The sequence below is a fragment of the Diuraphis noxia genome, unplaced genomic scaffold (genome assembly GCF_037042655.1).
Source record: "Diuraphis noxia isolate RWA-SAM2 unplaced genomic scaffold, SU_Dnox_SAM2 contig0001, whole genome shotgun sequence".
In the NCBI taxonomy this organism is placed as follows: domain Eukaryota; kingdom Metazoa; phylum Arthropoda; class Insecta; order Hemiptera; family Aphididae; genus Diuraphis; species Diuraphis noxia.
The window spans coordinates 61,666,561-61,692,111 of record NW_028301711.1 but is presented as its reverse complement, the minus strand read 5'-3'; the positions used below and the strand labels follow the sequence as shown (position 1 = coordinate 61,692,111).

Genomic DNA, 25,551 nt, shown 5'->3' with positions numbered 1-25,551 from the left:
GAAAACAGGAAGACCTGAAATTCCCATCGAAAAGCAGTTATTGTCTGTCCTTTGGATACTTGCCACTCCAGATTCATATAGGTAAATAGTTAATACAATAATACTTACCTAATAGTTTCATATTAAATTAACTTAACTATAACTAGTTTAAAAAAGTGACTTACTAGCCCTGCTTTGAAAATAAAGTTTTACATTTGAATTAAACTGTGATTTTTATTTGAATGTAGGTAAGTCAGTACCCAGTAAAAACATTAAATAACTTCTTATCAAATAGACATGTAGTAAGAATGAATTTATTAAAATTGATTAATTGGTAATACATTTATAGTAACTAGTAAGTATTAGTAGTATTTGAACTTTAAAGTATATTACTCAAACTAGCTATTACGTCAGTAAAGTTTTTATTTAAGCATACATATTACATACCTATTAATATTTGTATGCCTTATTTTTTTTATACATACTTATCTATACCTATATTTATTACATTCATATATGTGAATTAAATCTTAAACATAAAAATACTTTTAATTTTATATGATTATACAATTTTTACTTAAATGAACATTTGATACAAATATCGGAAGACAAATTCAATTAAATGTACACAAAATATGCACCACCCCTTAGAAAATTCCTTTAAAGGTCCTGTGAAATACCTAAGTACATTTTTTTAAATTATTATGTAAAATTTCATTAAAATCAATTTTTTACACATTATTGTTTTTAATGTTTAATAATTAGATCAGTTGGAGAAAAGTTTGACATGGGCAAATCATCACTGTCAGTATCATTTTTCAGAATTATTGATTTAATAATAATGAATGCTTCCAATGTTATAATTTGGCCGCACGGAGAAGAGTTGGAACGGCAAAAAGAATTGTTTTTTCAAATGGCAAGTATCCCAAATGTCATAGGAGCTGTAGATGGTACTTTCATTCCTATAAAGGCACCAAAACAAGATCCAGAAGTTTATGTTACAAGGAAATGCAATTATGCAATTACCATGCAAGCTATTACAAATGCTGAATTAAAATTTATTGATGTTTTTGTTGGCTACCCGGGTTCTGTGAGTGATACTCGTATCTTTCGAAATTCTGACATATTTGTAAATATTATGAGGAATGAAAAATTTTATTTTCCAAATGGAGAACATATCTTAGGCGATAAAGCATATCCTCCACTTACATGGTGTGTGGAACCATATATAAACAGGGGTCGTCTGACAGAAGCTCAAAAAAATTTCAACTTTAATATATCGAGAACTAGACAAACAATAGAACGTGCATTTGCTTTATTTTTTGGAAGATTTAGACGGTTTAAATACCTAGATATGTCAAGGACAGATTTTATTCCGTCTACAGTTCTGGCAGCATGTGTATTACATAATTTATGTTTAAAAAACAAGTCAGATTCAAATATAAATGATTATATTGAAGAAGGAATGAATTTTTTGAGACACCAAAGAAACGAATGTCCAAATCCTGCTAGAGATTCATCAGAAGATCATCGTTGTACGGATGGAAAATTAAAGCGGAATGCAATGTGTGAACTTTACAATGCTTAATATTGCAGCTGATACCTTTAGTTTCTAGGTAAATTGTATTTGGTTAATATGTATTATGTATGAAATTTAAATGTAAATATTTTTTCATAATTTTATTAATAACAACTTTTTATAATAAATTAATAATGTAATAGTAAAAACATAAATCTTTAAATTATTAAGTAATAAAATAAAATACAGACATAAATCATACAATCTACCTTAATTGAGTTCTATCCTCTGTTAAAACATTAAAAGATAATTTATCCTTAATCATAATTTTTCTAATAGTTTATCCATGTATGATTTATATGTATCAAGGGCAAGTTGAGACATGGCCATTTTTTCATCGTGTCTTTTTTGAATTGCAGCTTCATGAATACTTGGATTTTTTTTTTGTTTTTTTACTTCTGGAAAAGTGGTGTTTGAAGTGCGTTTGGGTATAGATACACTATCTTCGTTAAAGGTACCATCATTTTCTTTGCAGTCTGTAAATAATAAATATATTTCATAACATTTTTATTGGCGATACATTAATTCCAAATTTATTACTAACTATTATAAATGCGACTAGATGATGCTAAATGCTTTGGCCTAATGTTTGGTTTTCTACCAAATAACTCATCGAGTTCATTAAAAAATTCAAAATCATAGACAGCACTTCCTGTTTCATGTCTATTGTCCAGTTTTTTTTTGTAACACAATAGTAAATACTTAAATTTTCCTTGGCATTGATCCTCCGTATAATCAATCTGCTTTCTAAAGATATAAAAATAAATTATTTTATTAATATAGGTATACAAAATGTTAAACAAATATCTGGAAAATGTACTTCTTTAGATCTTTTGAAACTTGAATCCAACCTAAACGATTTTTTTTCGAGTTTGATTCAAATATCGAAATATTATTTTCATATGCCTCAATAAGGTGAAGTGTCTCAGACTTGGTCCAATTTTTTACTCTTTTTTCATTACTAAACAATAAAAAATTGTAAACTTCTTAAGCTGTAAAAAATATTACTAACATACTACCAATGAGGTAATCATTAACACTTAAAATCAAATGTGCATTCAATACATTAACAAAAAAGGAATAATAATATCAACTATGAACTTATTTACCTTGAAACAATTGTTTCATCAGATAAATTATCAAACAATGTTGGTGGTTTTGACTTTTTCAACTTTTGAGGGACTATTTCATGCTCTTCACTACAAAAAAAAAATTATTTTTTTGTTAACAGACAAGGGCGCAAAGCGAAGAAAGTACAAAAAAAAATAGTATAAAAAATTGAATTAGTTTCACAAGTTTTCCAAGATTTTTATTATAGCTACAACAAAAATATGAAAGTATTCTATATATTTACAAAATTTGAATAATATCAACTATGAAGTTATTTACCTTGTTTCATCAGATAAATTATCAAATAATGTTGTTGGTTTTGACTTGACTATAAAAATGAATTTTGATAATTACATGGCTATTCATTTTAGAAAGGAAGATATGAATTAATGAGTATAATTATATGTTACATTAATTATATTATTAAAGTGAATAATAACTAGGATGCAAAAATTGCATCCTTTGTTAAACGTTAACTTGAAAATTTAAATAAGAATTAGCATAACCAGCACTAAGTATTAATTTAAGGAAGGGAGCACATCAATATTTATGAAACAAAAATTAATTACAATAGTAAGCATCATTAAATGAACATTAATTTGTTATTAGAGTTTTATAATATTATAATATCTTAAGATACAAATATCTGCTAAGTGCTAACATGATACAAAACAATTGCTTAGTATATTTCCTTTTTAACTTACTTATGACTATTGAGATGTTCTGACATTTTTGACGAAATAATGTAACCATTGCAAATGGGACATTTTTTCTGAAACGAAATCATAATTAAAAGTACTTACTAGTTTCTTACTACTTAAGTATGTTAAAATTAGTAACATTTCTTTATACACTTACGACTGTGACTTGAGGAAACATTATTTAAATTAGAAGGTACCTAGTTTAAAATGTTTAAATTCTTAAATTTAACACGATAAATTAACGCGAAACCAAGCACTAATCAACACTTAATAACAATTGTCATTTTTCATTGTCTTGTTCGATAATAATAATTATTATACAATAAATTAATATTTTTAATTTTATGGTTATTTTTTATTTTATTATTGTGACTATTTTGGCGCGTATAGCATTTTGGCATGTAGGTATTAACCAGTAACCATTCTAACCATTTTTGTTGTGACGGTTCACAGAGTGCGTTAAAGGGGATGACTTATCTGGATAGTTATCTACGTTTTTGAACGCAAAAGGGGCGTGCCAGCGAATTCACCGACACGCCCTAAATACTTTCTGAACGACGGTGGGAATTACCTCATGACACTGGAAAACGTTTCTGAACGCACTCCTGATAGAGCAAAGACATGGTACATATTAAACTGTGGTCTAAACCTAAAACCTACGACGAATAATATAATTGCGGTGTTTACACTTTGTATGTTGCGCTTGCACAGGAAAGACCATGGATAGATTATCTATGGGAAAAACCGTTAGATAAGACGACGCGTGCATGAAGTAAATAATGTTATGACCACAGACCAACTTATTGACATAACCACAAATCGCAGACCAGCCGCCCGTACCGCAGTTTGCAGTATACTAGCATTGTACTTGCGAAGTGATTGTTCACTGTTGTTCAATAATTCAGTATTGGCAAGGTAATTATAAGTTATAACTACCTTGAGTATTGCTATTATTATTGAGTTGGTTGTAAGTTTTTAACGCGTTTTCTCCGTAGTTGAGTAGTTCGTATTCGTAAAGCGAATGACCGCGTGCTTTCGTTTTTAGTTGGTGAAAAACGCGCAATGCGCCGTGCGCCATATTTCGTTTTGGCCCGAGTCGCGTTCGTTCGTCAAGTTTACGTTGGTTGTAAATTTAACGCGTTTTCTCCGTAGTCGAGTACCTAGTTCGTATTCGTAAAGCGAATATTAGACCACGTGCTTTCGTTTTTAGTTGGTGAAAAACGCGCAACGCGCCGTGAGCCATATTTTGTTTATTTGGCCCGAGTCACGTTCGATCAAGTTCACGTTGGTTGTAACTGTTGTAAGTTTAACGCGTTTTCTCCGTAGTACGTATTCTTAAAGCGAATATTAGATCGCGTGCTTTCGTTTTAAGTTTGTGAAAAACGCGCCGTGCGTCATATTTCGTTTATTTGGCCCGAGCCGCGTTCGTTCGTCAAGTTCACGTGTGTGTTGTGTATCAGGCCAGCTTTCAGCTGTGCATTGTGTTATTGCCTCCACCCGTTCCAGTACACGTGGTTCACGGCTCGCCACCCGTCCACAGGCCACAGTACACCGTGGTTCACGGCCCACTGGTGCAAGGCAAAAAAGGTAGATTAATAATATTTCTTTTGATCTTAAGAGGATGTCTGCGCACTACTTGTTTTCTCTCTCTGGCCTACGCGCAACATAGACAAAACGTATTTACGTAGAATCATTTTCGCCATGTTTTTAAATAATTTTAGAGTAAAATCACTCATTATAAAAAAGATAGAGAATAATATTTTTAAGGAAATGACATATCAATATTAAATTTTATTGCTATTTGATTTTGTATTCAACTTTCAAAATAAACAAAACATTTTTGTAAATTTAAATACTGTTTTAATTGTTTTGAGACAATATTAGACAAATGATAAGCCATTCCCTCAAAAATGTTGTTCTTTATCTTTTTTGTTATGGGTGTTTTTACTCTAAGATTACTTAAAAACATAGCAAAAATGATTCTGCGTAAATACGTTTAGCCTATGATGTGCTTGGGCCAAAGAGAGAAAACAAATGGTGTGCTGACGTCCTCTTAAGTACCTAGTTGCGGCAGACAACTGCTAAAATAGTAAGATCTGTCGCAGCGCAACATAAATTCTATAATTATTTTAAACACTTTTTACAGGTTAACCTCAAGTTATCAACAGGATAATTATCTTCTTCTCATCAACTCAGCATCAACAATCGACTTTCAGAGGTTCATATTAATTTCTAATTATTTTAACTAACATATCACATTTTACATTAATAGATTATGTCTCGTCAATTTCATAATAGCCTGTCTACTAAACGCCGTAGGTTTTTAGAAGAAATTGAAATAATTGATGTTTATAGAACTTATCCACACCCAACTGTATCTAGTAATAATACAACTGTACAGCAACAACATCAAGGCAATGTTAGTAACAATATTATTGTCAATAATGAAAGTCAAGTATCAAATTTAATTTCAGACGAACTTAATTTTCCTTCATCGTCACCATGCATTGATGATAATAATATATCTTATACTGTTTCTGATAGTGATGATACCGAAGATGAGGAGTCCAATAATTTTAGTTTTTTTTATGATAATGAAGATTCAATAATTAAATTGATTACTAAATGGGCAGTCACATATAATATTACTAACATTGCCTTGTCTGCATTATTAAAGTCTTTAAAATCACATAGATGTTTTAGTAATATCCCAATAGATGCTAGGACTATACTTAAAAATAATTCTAATCTTCCAATGGAAATTCAATCTGTTCCCCCGGGGAGTTATTATCATTTTGGTATTGCTAAGAGCATAAAATATTTGAGTAATTATGTGCAGTTCAATGATGAATCAATTAAAATACTTATAGGTATTGATGGGTTACCTCTTACAAAGAGTTCATGTAGTGTATTTTGGCCTATTCTTGGTTGTGTTCAGTTGTTTAATTCTCATTATGTCTTTCTAATTGGTCTGTATTGGGGTTATGAAAAACCTCTAGAAAGTAATTTATTTTTAAAAAGTTTCATAAATGAGCTTAAAGAATTGTCTATGAATGGTATATTTACAAATGTTGGTCAAAAACGTATTAAAGTTAATGGATTTTGTTGTGATGCACCTGCTAAAAGTTTTATTTTAAAATGTAAAGGTCATAATGGTTTTTTTTCCTGTACGAAATGTACTACTGAAGGTATTTTTTTTGAAAGAAGAGTTTGCTTTCCTGAAACAAAATTTATAAAAAGGACACACATAGATTTTTTAAACAGAGTTGATGAAGAACATCATATGACAGATAAAATATCATCAATTACTGAAATTCCTAACATTGATATAGTTAATGACTTTCCTCTTGATTATATGCACCTTGTATGTTTAGGAGTAGTAAAAAAACTTATTTTATTGTGGTTAGGTCATATTAAAAATTCCCCTTTATCGGTACGATTACAAAATATAAAAATACAACAAATTTCCAGTCATCTTATCTCTCTAAAACCTAATATGACTTATGATTTTTCTAGAACTCCTAGAAGCCTTACAGAAATTCTAAGATGGAAGGCAACAGAATATAGGTTATTCCTTCTGTACACAGGTCCGGTTGTTTTAAAAAATATTCTTAGTGATATATGTTACTCACATTTTATATGCTTACACACTTGCTTCAGAATTCTTTTAACACAAAATGTTGACATAAATCTGATTAATTTTACAGAAAGATTATTAACATATTTCGTAGATAAATTTGGTGAAATATATGGAAAACAATTTATGAGTCATAATATTCATGGGTTGTTGCACATTGTTGACGATTACCGTAAATATGGTTCGCTTGATAACTGCTCGTGTTTCCCATTTGAAAATTATTTGAAGTGTTTAAAAAAAATGGTACGTAAATTCGAAAAGCCTTTAGAGCAAGTTGTCAAGAGATATGAAGAATTTTTAACCTTTACTGAGCCTAAAATTTCCTCATTTTCCAATAAGGAAATAGTGTTCAAAAAATCTCATAATGACGGGCCATTAGTCGAGCATTGTTCTGGGCCTCAATTTAAAATTATGATAATGAATAACTTCAAAATTAATATTAATTCTAGTTCTAACTGTTATATTGGATTTAAATGCAGAGAGAAATTAAATATTTGTAAAGTTGAAAATATTTCTAGCAAAGGTTCTAAAAATATACTTATTGTTAAATGTTTTAATACAATTGAACCATTTTTTGTTAAACCAATTAATAGTTTAACATTAGGTATAGCTGTAGTTGCAAATGTATCTAATACTTATATGACTATTAATATTCAAGAAATAAAACTAAATAAATATATCATTTTAAATGACTCCAATAATGTAAAAGTTGCTATCCCTATATTACATTCCAATAGTGAATAGATTAATTTTGTGCAGTAGTAAGTTTAGAATTTTTAATATAATATATATGTATTCATTTAATATTTAAATTGTACACATCTGTATTCTGTAAAAATAATTAAATTGTAATCATTGAATAAGAAATTTGTTGTTTTTATTTATTTTATGTAGGAATTGACAAATTATCAATTATGGCTTCCTACTCTGTTGTGCATTTTATTAATGAAAACTCAGTTGAAGCAGTTCCCAGTACATGGATTAAGAATGGCAAAAAAATTGGGATTAAATTATGTGCTTGGCCTCACAATAAAGCTTGTATTATGAAGTATATTCAAAATAAACACATGCCCAATGAAATTGATTTTAAGTATTTCAAAGTACGAGTACTTAAAAAAAATTTAGGTAACTTGTTTAAAAATATAATTTCAGTGTTTAAGTTTATTATTTACTAATTGTTGATCGTATAATATTTTTAGAGTCACTAACGAAAGCTAGAGATATAGCAGATGATGCTAGGTATAGGTCAGATTTTACAAATACTGATGATGATGATTTCCTTAACTTCAGCGTTAAAAATAAAAATACTATGAATTCACCTGCTTCATCAACTTCATCAATGCCTATTTATGGTAAAATAAATATATGGTATAGGTAATAAAAGTTAACTTTTTTAAGCAATTTTATTTTGTATTAAGATGAAAAAACTGATGACATAAGTTTTCCAAACAATCTTCACTCACCATTAAAAGACTCACCAATACAATTAATTAAACCCACAAAAACTAAATTGCAATATGGATGGTCACCAATTAAACCACTATCATCTTCAAAAGAACATGAAAGTAATTTGTGTTTTAAATATTTTGCTTATTTAAGTACTGTATTTGAATTGACCTAATAGTTTTTGATTTTTGAATTCATTGTAGTTTCAAAACACAAATTAATTGAATCTACTGATCAAGTTAACCAAAGTATTTATGGTAATAGTTCATCCAAAAATCCAAAAGGTAATTATTAAATATTTAATGTATGTTATTAATAATAAAAAAAATATGTATGTATATATTTATTTTAAAAATGCTAATAATATTTCATATTTTACAGAGAAAAACAAAACCGTAAGGCAACTATCCTATTCTGATAAAACACCCACTACAATAAAAAAAAATGAACTAACATCACGTGAGTTATTGTTTACTATATAACAATATTTGTACCTTACTATAATATAATATAATGTTGGCTATAAGAAAAAATTTAATTTTAAATAATGATCTATAAGTAGATTTCTTTTCTTTTTTTTATGTATATAATTCAATACTATGATAATTTTATGATATAGGTATCCCTGTGTCGAATCAAAAGGCTATTATTTTTGATGAATTATTGGAAGAACCTCGTGAAGTTCATACTCTTCATGATACTAGTAGTGGTAACTTTTTAACATAATCATTTTATATTATTTAGTAATAGCTGATAAAACTTCATTACTAATAATTATTTTTAGTATTATAATTAGGGCTCAGAATTTATTGCACTAAAAAGTACTAAATATGCATGCACTTATGCAATTAAAAAAGTACAAATATGCTCTAAAAATATGCACTTATATTTAATTACTTTACACAAAATTTTTATTTGCACAAATATTTTTTTAAATTTGTAAATAAAAAAAAAGCAGTTATAAAAATAATATTTATTTTCATTTTTTAATCATAATTTAAACAAAAAAAAAATAAAAAAAATCGCTTTTATAATGAAAAATGTTCCTTGAATTAAAAATGCACTTCTGTTGAGTTATATTTATATAATGTATTTATATATTATAATATATACATTATATTTTTTTTATTAATATTATTAATTATATTAACCAATAGGGGATAAACATTATTGTTTTTAATGTCAAATGGAAATTTGAAAAATAGATACAAGAATAATCTAGTAAGGTCTCTCAATATGAATGTATTTATTTTTTTTTATCTACAAATTTACATATGGAATCTCCATAAATTATAAAATATGCTCTAAAAAATTTTAAAATTAAGAAATATGCTCTAAAATCTAAAAATCACCAATAACCAATATAATATTATACAATTTTATTTCATGAACTAATGCTTAATTAATTAATTGTTAAACCATGTACAAGTACTTATTATATATTTATGTTTTATTAATATTCTATTATTCAGGAGATATTGAATTCCAAAGTTATGTTAATAAAAATATGGCTTTTCTGAAAATAGAATTGAAACAAATTCAAAGCAGTCAACTAGTTATTTTAGAACGTTTAGACGCAATACAGTTACAACTAGAAGATCAGCCTCGAGTCTATGATAAAAATATTTCAATTAATAAGTTGAATGATTGTTCATTACCAATTGATAATATCACAGATTTACAAACTTTTGAAGACAAAATTGCTGGTGATGGCGAATTTAAAACATGTTTGGTAATATTTATAATTTGTATTAATTAGGAAATTGAAAATATGGTACGTTATTCCAAAAACCAAAAACAAATTATTTTTAGGTTAAGGAGCTTACATATATAGGTGGGAAGCATGTCAAGGCAATGGTAAGACGAATAATGGCAAAATTGTGCACCGATGAACTACTGCAACACTATTCCTACAATGGAAAAAAAGGAAAAATTCCATTTTGTTCATTGAGTATTTGTTCTGTTATATTTGGTAAGATTATAATTCAATGTTTATGTATGTAAAATATTTACAATAATAGTACCTATATTAAAATATTATATATTATTTATAATATATAATATTATTTATAATTATTACTAGAATAACCATATGCATTTTTTATCCAAATATTTTTGGTATTTTATACACTTTATTCAATATAAGAAGTGATCTAGGTGTGACTATAATTTTTATTGTGACGATCAGTTTATACTCTATATATACAGGGATATATACTGATTCCCCTACATATAATTCAACCTTAAGTAGCCAAGCCATATACTTCTCTTTATACTTTGTGTACAAGTTAGCCGCCAGGGTCTTTTCTTATGTTAAATAGAGTAATATGCATTTCTAAATTTATAATCCATAATTTAATGCTAGTTAGCGACTATTGTCTTCTTCACTATATAATCATATTATAATATAGCATACATACTATAATATTTAATAATATATTAGATAGTCAATAAATATTTTTTATTTTGATAAATAAATTAAAGTAAACCCAATAACTACTATAATATAATATACTAGCTATAATGTATGAAAATATATTAAAATACATTTTAAAGGAAGAATGTGTCTTATATTATGAAATGATTTTGTCTAACCTAATTAACGCATTTTTTTTTTATATATAGATTGCAAATATTTAAAAAAAGTTCTATTTAGTTATGATTAAAATCTTATATAATAAATTATATTTTTTGTACAAAAAAATGTAGATTTATGATTGAATGAATTCTTTTTTATCACAATTTATGCATATTGTGTATTCATTGTAATATGGATTATATACAACATATGTATTTTAGATTGACTAGTTCAGTTAAATAATATCTTATTAAAAATTCATTAAATACATTCTAATTTTATTAAACATTAAATCATTAATCAGATATTTTATTTATGAACCGTGCAGATAATACATAAGATTGTATTAATATATAAAAAACGCAACTTATTTATTGAAGATTTAAATATAGTTGTTAATATTTTACTTAAAAATTTTACCAAATTGTTATGTAGTTGACAAAAACAAGCTTTTTTTTACTCGCCCTTATCCACATAACATGTACATATTTGTCCGATAATATATGATAATATGATATTATTTTACAATTTCAGAGGCTGTAAAAAAGCAAGCAAAATTTAAAAATGTATGCCAAGATGAAATTGAGGAAACCATAAAATATGTTTTGGTTCAAGCTCCATTTACTATCAAAAGATTACTACAAAAGACAAATACAAAATCCACTAAATAATTTTTTTATAGTATCAATCAAGTTGATTTTGCTAATTGTTATATAATAAACAAATTGAATTTAAATAATGTGTTCTAATTAATTCAAGATCTATGATAACCCTATCATATAATATAATTGTAATTTGTAAATTGTAAATTTCATAATTATTATAATAAGATGAAAGTATATCTTTTTTCATTTATAATTGCAGCATTAGCATTATGTTGCTTAAGGTGTAAGCCCATAAGTTTAATACCTAATATATAATATAGTATTATTAATATTTTAATATAATAAATATGTATTACTAAATACTAATAAAATTAAATTAACATGAATCACAATAATATTTATATCTTTCCATGTATCTACCATATTCAATATAACCATCCAATTTATAATCTGCAGTACAGCAAGCATTGCAACTGCAATGAGGTAGGGTTAATTAAATAGGTATAATATAAATCAATAATTAACCTACCATCAAGGTCAATTCAACATTTATAAAAATAAACAAATACATAAATTATTAACATTTAATCAACATTGATCTTTAAAATTTATAAAAGGTTTTTTTTTAAATTAAATATCAACATTTTTTTTCTGTTCAATTAATGTTTATACTGTGTTTCACTAACCTAAAAAAGTATATACTAAATCAATTTTTCATATTTATTAAAGGAACTTGATTAACTTTAAATGTTAAATAAACATTTAATGAATATATTTGTGCTGTGTGGGAATATGGATATGATTATGCTTTTATGGCATAAATAATATTTGAAATATTTATGAGTAGAATTGTAAAATTATAGGCGGTGATTTTTAAACATGCTCATCCCCATGTTCCATTTAATCAGATTCTGAAATTTAGAATATTTACTTAAATAATTCTAAATTATATATTTTCAAATTCTTAATATTTTTATAAGTATATGCCTATAATAATTGCCCTGTGGTGATACAAACTTTTATTTTTCATAAGAGAACTTCTCTCGTGTTACTGTTATTATTATGAATTAAATCAAAATTCAAATTAATAGTTTTTGAGTTATTGAAATGTTTGTACTAATGTCTAATTATGTAATAAATAATAACCGTTAAAAATAGTTTGGCAACAAAATATATATTATGTAATGTTGGATCTACTATATTTATCTACTTTTTTGAACATAATTATTTATATACATCAAAACCATAAAAAAAAAAAATGATTTGCTAAATAATTGAAAATGTAGAATGGGGTTCCTTTTTGAAAACCTGATATTTGTATCGCGACAAGGACCCTCCATAAATGGTACAAAAATCTCAAGTATTCATAAATTGAATCAAGTGTATTTAAAAGTTCCAAAAATCAGAATTTGAATACCTACATGCATTAACGCATAAAATTGGGTGACTATTTAAAACAATCAGTCTGTATAATCCTCATTAGTTTTTAAAGGCATCGTCTATGAGGTTGCTAGCCCGCGTTACATTTTTTTTTACATTAGATTTGATTGAGTTTTCATTACATTACACTATGTTAAATTACATAGGTTACTCAATTCATATTATATTTGTATATTTTTTTTCTTAGATAACTAACATTATTAATTAAGATATGTGCGTCATCTTATTTAATAATATTACTTACCTAAGTTTAGTTTCGTTTATGAACTGTATAATATAATATACCATATTGAAAATATAATATTATGTTTACTTACCAAATATTAATTGACAACTTTTAAATTTTGAAAATACATTTTTTCCTTTAAAACCCAGGTATGAGTACTGCTTTAAAAATGTGTCACTAAATACATGTTGCATGATTCGCCTAACGGTTCCGGGTATATTTTTATCAGATAATCTTGCCAACTGTTTGATCTACAACATACAATTTTAATATGAATAAAAAAACATGATCTCGGAATGTAAATAATAAATGTATAAATGATAACATTTAAATTGTAGGTACTTATAATATATATGTATGTAATATAATAACAGCTAGTTTCCACAAAAAAAAGTTGATAGGTATGACTAAATATAAATATAACTTCAATTTAAATTAAAAATTTAAATAATTTCTAACATTCACCAAAACTCAATTGTGAATGTCAACACTTACTGTTGTGAATGTTGGTATGTTTTTAATATTCTTTCAAAATGTTGACATTCAACAAAAACAGCAGTGAGTATCAATATACACCGGTGAATGTTAACATTCACCTTAACATATTATATACCATCAACTATAATTATAAGATTAAATAACCATAAAAAATTACTAATTATGATTGTAAATTTAGGGATATTTAATATATAGCATTAATTTCATAAAAAAAAACAAATAAGAACGTATTGCAATATGAGGAACCAACAATATTTTACTATGCACTCCATACACCCCCAGTTTTAAATTTAAAAATTATAATTTCTTATACACATAATACCTAATGTAAATACTCAGAAAAATAAATCTAAATATCCATAAATCTATCTATATAATATAATTTTATTTGATTGTGATGATTATATTATATAAATATTATGATAATTTAACTGTATCTTACCATTGCATTTCGTCTTGTTACATCTTTCAACCATTCTTCTTGCTGATTTAAATCGCTTTCACTTTCAATTGGCCAAACATCATCATAAAATGTGTCATTTTCATTGTTACATTGTGTTGTTACTTCTTTTGCAGACAACTTTTCAACTATAGTTTTTGTAATATTTTGTAAGCATTCAACACTGTAAGCTAAACTTTTTATTTCATACTTAATTCCTGTTAATAATTTTATTGTTTGCTTATGGAGTTCTAGAAAAAAAATAATAACACATTAGATACAATTAAATGTGTGCGCTTATATATACACCTAACACATTAATATAAATGTATTTACTTACCATCATTCTCATCTTCAACTGGTTTATTAGAATTCTTATACTTTTTAGAACTTGATGCTTCGTTGTTTAAACTACTAAATAAACCTATTTATATTTGAAACATAAAATATATCTTGGTTGTATTATAAATATCGTAAAATGTATTTGAATTTAAATTGCGTAAATTATAAACTCAAAAATTAAAGAAAGAATGAGTTCATAAAATTGCTTAAGAATAAGCTGATAAAAAGAATTACGTTTGGCAGAAGAAGCAGCTGCTGGAGTCATCGTCATTGAATCCTGCATTTGTTCACTGCTTAAATTAATTTCATTCTTGTCCAAATCATGCAATTCTGTAAATTAAGTATTTTTTTTTTAAGTAACTACATAACAAACAAATATTAAGCATTATTAACACTATTATTACCTTCTGTTGTAAATGATTCTTTGTTAATAATTTGTAAACCAGAAATATTTTGATCAAATTCAAACGAATTATTTAAAATACAGGAACTGCCAGTAAAAACTATAAAACAAAATAATAGGCTCTTTAAGTTAAAAGACAATTGTTTAAATGATTATTTTGTAATTTAAATAAGTTAATACAATATTAAAAAATATTGTAGACAATCTCAAATACCTACCATTTTCATCTGTTATTTGTTTAAATGATGGGTCTTTGTCTTCATCATCAACTGCTAATATAAAATATTATAACTATAAGTAGTAAAATGTACAGATTGCTATTATTAAATGTATTATTCTCAGACTATTACCTATACTTTCATCAGATTCATCATTATGTATTGGAATTGACGGAAAACTTTTTTTTTTATTTCTAGTTTCTCTTGATGTTGGTGTATCATCAGTAGAAGAAAGTTCAGATGTAACAGTAGCTTTTTTAGCCTTTAGACGAGCTTCGATTATTGAACCTAAAATTGTATCATATGATTATATATAATAGATAAAAATTTTAACTAATATAAATTTCAAATAAGCTATGTAATACTCCAAAATTTATAATTTATAAATACAATGAAACTTCTATACCTATCAATAAGTAACTATATTTTTCATAAATAAAAAAAATACTACAATTTTATAGAATTACTTAAACGTGGTTCTAATTTGGTTATGGTTTTCAAAGATGTTACAATGAATAGAAAATAGTGTTAAATGGAAGTTTCACTGTATAAATTGTTATTATCAGTATCTTTTAAAAGGTATATAATATATATTATAGCCCGGTATACCTATATTATTGGATAGAAGTCTGGCACTAAGAAACTGAAACTCCAATGGATTTGCCATTACTCTTTTTTCTATTAATCTATTAACATTAGATGATTTAATAGGCCATGCACATTTTTGATCCTTAAACCAGTGTTTGGGAACTGCTTCGACAGAATCATCAGCAAAAAAATGTACAACAGACCACATTATAATACTGATGAATACAGCTATAAGAAATAAAATGAAATATTAATTTAATTGAAACATTTAATACAAACAAATGTAGCAAATTTGTAAGCAAAAACTATTTATAATGAGTAGGTATATTAAACTACAGTAAACAAATATTATAAAACATTGCGATAATTATTATGAACTAGCTGCGGTACTATAAAATATAATATAGGTGTGTTACCCTGGCACCCCAAGTTCAAAATTTCGACTTGAAAACTATTTGGTATTATGTTATTTATTATGTAACATTTTGTAACCACAAAAAAAAATTTTGTAACCCCATCGGTGCCCCGGAAAACGGCGATACATGTTCCGGGTGCCAGGGTAACGTTACCCCAGCACCCCAAACATTAAATAATTAAAATTTCGACTTGAAAACTGTTTGGCATTATGTTATTTATTATGTAACATTTTGTAACCACAAAAAAAAATTTTGTAACCCCATCGGTGCCCCGGAAAACGGCGATACATGTTCCGGGTGCCAGGGTAACGTTACCCCAGCACCCCAAACATTAAATAATTAAAATTTCGACTTGAAAACTGTTTGGCATTATGTTATTTATTATGTAACATTTTGTAACCACAAAAAAAAATGTTGTAACCCCATCGGTGCCCCGGAAAACGGCGATACATGTTCCGGGTGCCAGGGTAACGTTACCCCAGCACCCCAAACATTAAATAATTAAAATTTCGACTTGAAAACTGTTTGGTATTATGTTATTTATTATGTAACATTTTGTAACCACAAAAAAAAATGTGTAACGTACCCTGGAAAATTGTGATTAAATTAATTAAAATGTTTAAGTATACAAATCTATCATGGCTTTATCGTTTATATTATTTATTATTATTATTTTTTAATACGTCCCACATAAAACGTCAAATAAACATAAAAATGTAGTGCAAGTCTTATGAACAAATTGTTCGGTACGTACCTATCGGTCGTATGCGATAAGGTATGATTTCAGATCGGCGATCATTTCGCACGAAATTCGATAATCGTCGGTATACGTAACCGGCGTAACGGACGTATTCGGTCGTCCTTCTCTTTTTGTTTGTTCTTAAATGTAAAAATTATTTAATTAATATAGCACATATTATTATTAGTTATAATTATAAAATATAAACATTAAATAATTAAAATTTCGACTTGAAAACTGTTTGGTATTATGTTATTTATTATGTAACATTTTGTAACCACAAAAAAAAATGTGTAACGTACCCTGGAAAATTGTGATTAAATTAATTAAAATGTTTAAGTATACAAATCTATCATGGCTTTATCGTTTATATTATTTATTATTATTATTTTTTAATACGTCCCACATAAAACGTCAAATAAACATAAAAATGTAGTGCAAGTCTTATGAACAAATTGTTCGGTACGTACCTATCGGTCGTATGCGATAAGGTATGATTTCAGATCGGCGATCATTTCGCACGAAATTCGATAATCGTCGGTATACGTAACCGGCGTAACGGACGTATTCGGTCGTCCTTCTCTTTTTCTTTGTTCTTAAATGTAAAAATTATTTAATTAATATAGCACATATTATTATTAGTTATAATTATAAAATATAAACATTAAATAATTAAAATTTCGACTTGAAAACTGTTTGGTATTATGTTATTTATTATGTAACATTTTGTAACCACAAAAAAAAATGTGTAACGTACCCTGGAAAATTGTGATTAAATTAATTAAAATGTTTAAGTATACAAATCTATCATGGCTTTATCGTTTATATTATTTATTATTATTATTTTTTAATACGTCCCACATAAAACGTCAAATAAACATAAAAATGTAGTGCAAGTCTTATGAACAAATTGTTCGGTACGTACCTATCGGTCGTATGCGATAAGGTATGATTTCAGATCGGCGATCATTTCGCACGAAATTCGATAATCGTCGGTATACGTAACCGGCGTAACGGACGTATTCGGTCGTCCTTCTCTTTTTGTTTGTTCTTAAATGTAAAAATTATTTAATTAATATAGCACATATTATTATTAGTTATAATTATAAAATATAAACATTAAATAATTAAAATTTCGACTTGAAAACTGTTTGGTATTATGTTATTTATTATGTAACATTTTGTACCGCAAAAAAAAATTTTGTAACCCCATCGGTGCCCCGGAAAACGGCGATACATGTTCCGGGTGCCAGGGTAACGTTACTTAGTTAAATGTACAAGATAACAGCTCAAAATTTTGGAATGTTAAAAAGCTTGACAATTTTATACCAGGTCCTCTACTTTAAGTTGTTATTGTTAATTTAAAAATATGAAAATACATATACTGCATAGGTACAATTTTTTTTACAATTATATTTGTGTGGTGATACTTGAAACATTTTATGTACATCTATTATTTTATTTTATAATTTTATTATATTTTGCATTTTAAAATGCAAGTTTTTCGGGAAAATGATTGCATCCTACCTATAAATTATAATAAATTACTTTATTTACAATATTATCATAAAATAATTAGTTATAATATTATATATGCGTACAGACCGGGTGTTGACCAGTTACCCTCAACCAAAGGTACCATTTGCCCATAATAAAAATTGTATTAAAAATAATAGTTCACCTGGTACAAAGAGAGTATTTGACCAAAGTGCTTAATTTTAGATTTGTGTAAGTGTAATTATAATTATTGTTTTTATCAGTGGCGGCTCGTGGGTGCTGGTGATGGGGGTGCGACTTTAAATATAATACATTAATGCCCTGCCCCCTAGTCATAGATATAACAAATTGTCAAATTAAGTATAATGAAAATAATAAAATGAAACATTTATTATAACATTATTTGACATGTTGAAATAGGTAATTAAAATAAAAAAATAATAAATTGTTCACTTACAAGTTATAAGATGTATGCAATGACGACAATCTTAGCCGCTTCCTACTAGTCGCAGCCTCGCAGGCCGCAGAAGAAAATAGAAATGAAAATAATATTATAATTATATCACGGACGACGCTACCAGTCGTCAAAAACGCGTATATAAGACCGCAGTTCAAATGTACACGCATGTATACATGTATATATTATTTTATTATTAAAGTGTCATAAATAATAAAAATGTTTCAAGATAATAATCGACAATAACAATAGCGATTAGCAACCGATAACAACGAGCTTATACGGTTAATTTTAAAAATAAACACTAATATTTTTCTTTATGGACGACGCTGCCGGTCGTCCAGACCCCGCAATAAGTTCGCAGCTAAAACGTACCCACACGCACACGACTGCGGTGCCATCGGTTATAATGTACGTATTCAGAATTACGTCTGGACGACGCTGCCGGTCGTCCAAATCCCGCAATAAGATCGCAGCTTAAACGTACCCGCACGCACACGATTGCAGTGCTATCGGTTAAAATGTACGTATTCAGAATATTACGTCTGGACGACGCTGCCGGTCGTCCAGACACTGCTCGTGTGTGCATGCGTACCGCTACCCATATGCTCCTGGTATCTAAGGGAAACAAATTTAATGTTCGCATACGACAAAATATACTAGAAATTTAAGTTAGGTCTTAATAAAAATTATTTTTTTTAAATTATAGAATTAAAAAAATAAATAAATTTTCTTCTTTTAATTAATTTTAGTAGGGGGTGCGATCGTCCCGTCGTCCAAGCCACGAGCCGCCACTGGTTTTTATTATTTTTATAAATTTTACCTATCATTTTATACATTTTTTTTATTATTTGCATTTTTTATGTTACAAATTACAATACCTAATATCCTTATAATTTATATTATATATATAATAGCAAATATAATTGTATACTATATTACCTTTTTTGAAAACTTACATTTTATGGCACTTATAATTATTGTATTAATTATACTTTTATTATAAATATTATTATCATTTACATATTTACGATATTTATTTCTGCTATTTTGATGTATTATAATCATGTTAACCCGTCGTTGGTCGCGTGGTAAGAGATTCTCTCATTACGATATTATTTTGGTCACCACTGTCTGTTATATCGGTTTATTGCCTATTAGTTGTGCTATACCTTATCAGATACAGATAATCTAAAAATAGATGGGCATTAAACGACTTTGTAATTGATTACATACTTTCAGTATCCGTTTAACGTGACTCGTATACACACAGTGAGAGAAATTCTCTATACGCGACCAAACAAGTACTTTTTTTGTGTGCATTATTTTATTATGGATAATAACATATCTGCTTGGCTTGAGGAAGCTGACGATGATATGTTAGATGATTTTGACCTCGATGGAGACGTATTAGATAATCCAGAAAATAGTTATCAATCTATTGGAAATGAAAGTGATTCCGAAATGTCTTGTTCTGACGATTCTATTGGAAATGATTTTCGTGGATATAATAAAGGTAAAGATAATATTATCAAGTGGTATACTGACCCTCCTCCTCGTAATGTTAGAACTCCACAAAGAAATATTGTAACACACCTTCCTGGTGTAAAATCGGCAGCAAAAAATGCTAAAACTATAATTGACTCTTGGGAACTTTTTTTTCCCAACGATTGTTTACAAGAAATTACTACTTGTACTAATATATATTTAGCAAAAATTCGTGATAATTATCAAAGGGACAAAGATGTTTTAGATACTGACGTAGAAGAAATTCGAGCACTTATCGGTCTCTTATATATTGCTGGTATGTTGCGAAATAATCACATAAATCTTTCCGACTTGTGGGCAAACGATGGATTCTCTCCAGACATTTTTCGTGCTGTTATGTCTGAAAGACGTTTTTACCTTTTACTTCGCGCTTTACGATTTGATAACATACACACTCGAAATGAACGAAAAAAAATTGACAATTTGGCACCAACTAGAACGGTTTTTGATGAATTCGTAAATCGTTGCATATCATTTTATACACCAGGAGAATATTGTACAATCGACGAAATGTTAGAGGGCTTCCGAGGACGATGTAAATTTCGTCAGTACATAGCCAACAAACCTAATAAATATGGTATAAAGATTTTTGCTTTGGTAGATTCACGTGTATTTTATACAGTAAATATGGAAATTTACGCAGGCAAACAACCGATTGGACCATTTTTACAGAATAATAGTGGAGCTAGTGTTGTCAAACGTATGATAAAACCAATTGCTAAAACAGGCCGTAATATTACTATTGATAATTGGTTCACTTCAGTCCCTTTAGCAGTCGAACTACTAAAAGACTATAAAACTACTATGGTAGGTACACTGAAAAAAAATAAACGGGAGATACCAACATGTTTTTTAGACATAAAAAATCGACAAATATGTAGTACAAAATTTGGATTTGGAGACAATAATTGTCTTTTATTGTCATATGTTCCAAAAAAAGGAAAAAATGTTATGATGCTATCAACAATGCATACACAAGGTGACATTGATCCAAACTCGGGAGATAAAAAATTACCAGAAGTCATTTCATTTTATAATATGTCAAAAGGAGGTGTAGACGTTGTGGATGAACTGAAAGGCGAATACTCAGTTTCAAGAAACAGCCACAGATGGCCTTTGACAATATTTTTTTCTTTACTCAACATTGCTGGAATAAATAGTCAAATTATTTACAAATCAAACACTGATATTGTTATTCCACGACGCAAATTTTTAAAACAATTAGGGAATGACCTATGCAAACCTCATATGGTTCGACGACAAAGTATTCCAACATTATCTAATCCTCTAAGACAACAAATTACACGATTTAGTGGAGTCATTTCAAGCCCAGAAACTGGAACCGGTACAAGTGGAAAAGCAAAATGTTCTTATTGTCCAAAAAAGGAAAATCGATATACTGTGGTAATAGTAAATTTATATTTTAATAATTAAAATATTTTATATTTGTAATTATATATACTATTATTTATATAGGTAATTTGCGCAACATGTTCAAATCCAATTTGCAAAAAACATACTACAACCATATGCGATTCCTGTATCTGTAATACGCAAATTCAAGAATAAAAAGTTTAATTATTTTTTTTTTAGTAATAACAATATGTATTAATGCTCGATTATTCAAATTGTAATGTGTAATGTATTTTGTAAAACAGAAAAAATATATAAATACTGAAATATATATAGTTTATAAGTGCTCATTTATATAAAATAAATGTGTTTGGTAGTTTATTACATATTATAAGACTTATTGAAGAAAGTGAGAGAATCTCTCACCACGCGACCAAAGTAGTACAAAAAAAAGACGCGACCAACGACGGGTTAATCACACCTACTGTATAGCAGAGCGTTACTCACCCTTTTTCATTTTTTTTTTTACTTCAATGTCACTTGCTTTTTAAACTGTTAAAGTACATGTATTATTTGGAATCGGATAAATAAAATATAAGTAGTATTAAATTATTAACTTTATATATTTTATACAATTTATTTTGTATACAATAACATTTCAATGTTCACTTTATTTTTTGTTGCTAACGATACTCCATCTTTTAGGTCATCATAAACTTCCCATTGATCATTGGATCTATAAGCAAACGCCTTATAGTGGCCTTCAGTCACTCTTAAGCCCCACCGGTCTTGACCACTAAATCCTACAGCCCCTCTTAAATAATAAACTTCCTTGTAAATTTGTATTGTCTTTGCAATACTGTCTAAATGTAATTGAACTTCTCCTGCATAATTTTTTTGGATTGCTCCAATATCGCTTGTGTTAAAGCTCGTTGATGCTTCTAGATCTGAGGACATTAAACAGTATAAAAATTACAGTTGTTTTACAATATAAAATAATTGTTTCTCTTTATCATTATTTAAAATATATAAAATACCTTTAGGTAATGATAGTAGTTCTATCAACAAATAGCTTTTCATGCTGATAGATATAATTCTATTACTTTTGCAGCTTTGACACTCAATATACTCTTTTTCTGTGAAATATTTATTAATTTTTTCTTGGACATTAATTTTTCCCTCATAAGCCGTCAATGATAATACTTCATAGCTGTGGTCCAAAGAAAATTCTGAACAGAGAAAATCTGAACAGCGGTTAAGTTTAATGTATGATGGTATATCTTTTAATAATTTGTTGGCTGTTGATGAAATAATATCCATTGCATCCATTAATTTAATGTCGCCGACAATATGGTTATTATTTAATTCATAGTATGGAGCTAATAATCTAATACGCTCATTATATATTTTTTTTCCACTTTTACTTTTGATCATAGCTAAATCAGTAATCAGTAGGCATTATAATAAAATTATAAATATAAACAACACAACAGTAATAATTTCATTTAAGTATAAAAATAGATATTTTGGTAATTGCGATGACTTTGAATTCAACCTCTTACAAACTTCTTAATTTTAAATTCTAAATAGTTATAAATAATGTACTATTTGACATTTGTACGACAAGTATCTTAAATAAAATAAATTAAAATATGAGTAGTTAATTATTTATGGATGTCCATTAACATTCTATAATATAAGATAGCTTGATCTTATACTATGCGACCATGCAGATAAAAAATAGGGCTCGGAAATTTTAGGATTTCGAATGTTTTTAAATAATCATTAAAAACATAGTCAAGTAATATATAAATTTGTTTACTTATAATACGAGTTTATACTTAAAATGTATAGTTGCATATTTTGCATATTTGACAATTATTTATATGAATGAGTAAGTTTTTAATTCCCAACTTAAGAAAATATCTAATAGTTCAATGTAATGCTCAAGTTAATTAGTACTGTATTAAAAATAAACAAATATATTCAATTTAAGTTGTTTTTTATTTAAAAAATTCACATCGACACAGCGCATGGAGCTTTCACAGTGCTTCGCTAAAATTTATTTTTGATTCATAAGTAAGCCAGTTAATATTTGTGTTACGCGTTATGAAAACAAGTGTTTCGAATCACAAAACGATTTTATTTAACGTTTATATTTTATAACTAATAATAATATGTGCTATATTAATTAAATAATTTTTACATTTAAGAACAAAGAAAAAGAGAAGGACGACCGAATACGTCCGTTACGCCGGTTACGTATACCGACGATTATCGAATTTCGTGCGAAATGATCGCCGATCTGAAATCATACCTTATCGCATACGACCGATAGGTACGTACCGAACAATTTGTTCATAAGACTTGCACTACATTTTTATGTTTATTTGACGTTTTATGTGGGACGTATTAAAAAATAATAATAATAAATAATATAAACGATAAAGCCATGATAGATTTGTATACTTAAACATTTTAATTAATTTAATCACAATTTTCCAGGGTACGTTACACATTTTTTTTTGTGGTTACAAAATGTTACATAATAAATAACATAATACCAAACAGTTTTCAAGTCGAAATTTTAATTATTTAATGTTTGGGGTGCTGGGGTAACGTTACCCTGGCACCCGGAACATGTATCGCCGTTTTCCGGGGCACCGATGGGGTTACAAAATTTTTTTTTGTGGTTACAAAATGTTACATAATAAATAACATAATACCAAACAGTTTTCAAGTCGAAATTTTAATTATTTAATGTTTGGGGTGCTGGGGTAACGTTACCCTGGCACCCGGAACATGTATCGCCGTTTTCCGGGGCACCGATGGGGTTACAAAATTTTTTTTTGTGGTTACAAAATGTTACATAATAAATAACATAATACCAAACAGTTTTCAAGTCGAAATTTTAATTATTTAATGTTTGGGGTGCTGGGGTAACGTTACCCTGGCACCCGGAACATGTATCGCCGTTTTCCGGGGCACCGATGGGGTTACAAAATTTTTTTTTTCGGTTACAAAATGTTACATAATAAATAACATAATACCAAACAGTTTTCATGTCGAAATTTTGAACTTGGGGTGCCAGGGTAACACACCTATATAATATATATGTATAAAATACCTAGGTATAATATACCCTATTTATATATATATCATATTGATTCCCAAACATTTTTATTCTGCATAACGTTTGTAGATTTTCAAAAATCTTATGCCTCTTCCTCTATAGAGGATATTAATTAAAAATATAGATGACTAACCTAACCTAGCTTTTTGTCCATCAATGTATCTAAAGTAAAAATAATTTAATAAGAACAAATATTACTCTGTGATGACTACTATAACGCCACCTTAGAAAATAAATGTGCCCCCCAGATTGGGAAATACTGCTAAATACATATAGGTATTAGGAGCCCAGAATTAATATATAATATACTGGACTTACATTTATTTTTATTAGTCATAAATTTTTAGATGATGGATCAGAATGTAAAATAGGTGATGCCATAAATGAAATTTCATCCATAGGAAAAAGCATCATTTTTTTTTTTATTTCTGAAAGTGCAATAACTTTAAATGAGTCTGATAACTGTTTAACAATATATATGTCTAATTTTGATGATTTAATAGGCTTTTCATACATATTTTGTGCAACCAAAAATGGTTTACCAATAATTATAGTATCTTTACTACATTTTAAGTGAGCAATATTTAATACTTTAATGATTGTATTGTCATTAGTTAGT

General features: G+C 27.6%; 3 protein-coding genes across 3 annotated transcripts; 1 reads left to right on the top strand and 2 right to left on the bottom strand.

The window, feature by feature from the left end:
- Positions 1 to 1,819: 1,819 nt before the first annotated feature.
- Positions 1,820 to 3,999, bottom strand: LOC149061157 (uncharacterized). The gene is made up of 5 exons (XM_089230859.1): positions 3,941 to 3,999; positions 2,668 to 2,757; positions 2,379 to 2,519; positions 2,103 to 2,305; positions 1,820 to 2,034 (listed from the first exon to the last, which is right to left on the bottom strand). The coding sequence occupies exons 1-5, from the start codon at positions 3,997 to 3,999 to the stop codon at positions 1,820 to 1,822; spliced, it is 708 nt and encodes a 235-aa protein (XP_089086985.1).
- Positions 4,000 to 4,153: 154 nt separating this feature from the next.
- LOC149061156 (uncharacterized) lies at positions 4,154 to 11,701 on the top strand. Its single transcript, XM_089230858.1, has 12 exons — positions 4,154 to 4,284; positions 5,516 to 5,587; positions 5,668 to 7,742; positions 7,901 to 8,131; positions 8,206 to 8,358; positions 8,425 to 8,571; positions 8,656 to 8,736; positions 8,834 to 8,911; positions 9,072 to 9,161; positions 9,925 to 10,184; positions 10,265 to 10,424; positions 11,565 to 11,701. The coding sequence occupies exons 1-12, from the start codon at positions 4,154 to 4,156 to the stop codon at positions 11,699 to 11,701; spliced, it is 3,615 nt and encodes a 1,204-aa protein (XP_089086984.1).
- A 10,734-nt stretch (positions 11,702 to 22,435) lies between these two features.
- LOC149061155 (uncharacterized) lies at positions 22,436 to 23,222 on the bottom strand. The gene is made up of 2 exons (XM_089218018.1): positions 22,837 to 23,222; positions 22,436 to 22,746 (listed from the first exon to the last, which is right to left on the bottom strand). The coding sequence occupies exons 1-2, from the start codon at positions 23,126 to 23,128 to the stop codon at positions 22,436 to 22,438; spliced, it is 603 nt and encodes a 200-aa protein (XP_089074144.1). The 5' UTR covers positions 23,129 to 23,222.
- Between the last annotated feature and the right edge of the window lie 2,329 nt (positions 23,223 to 25,551).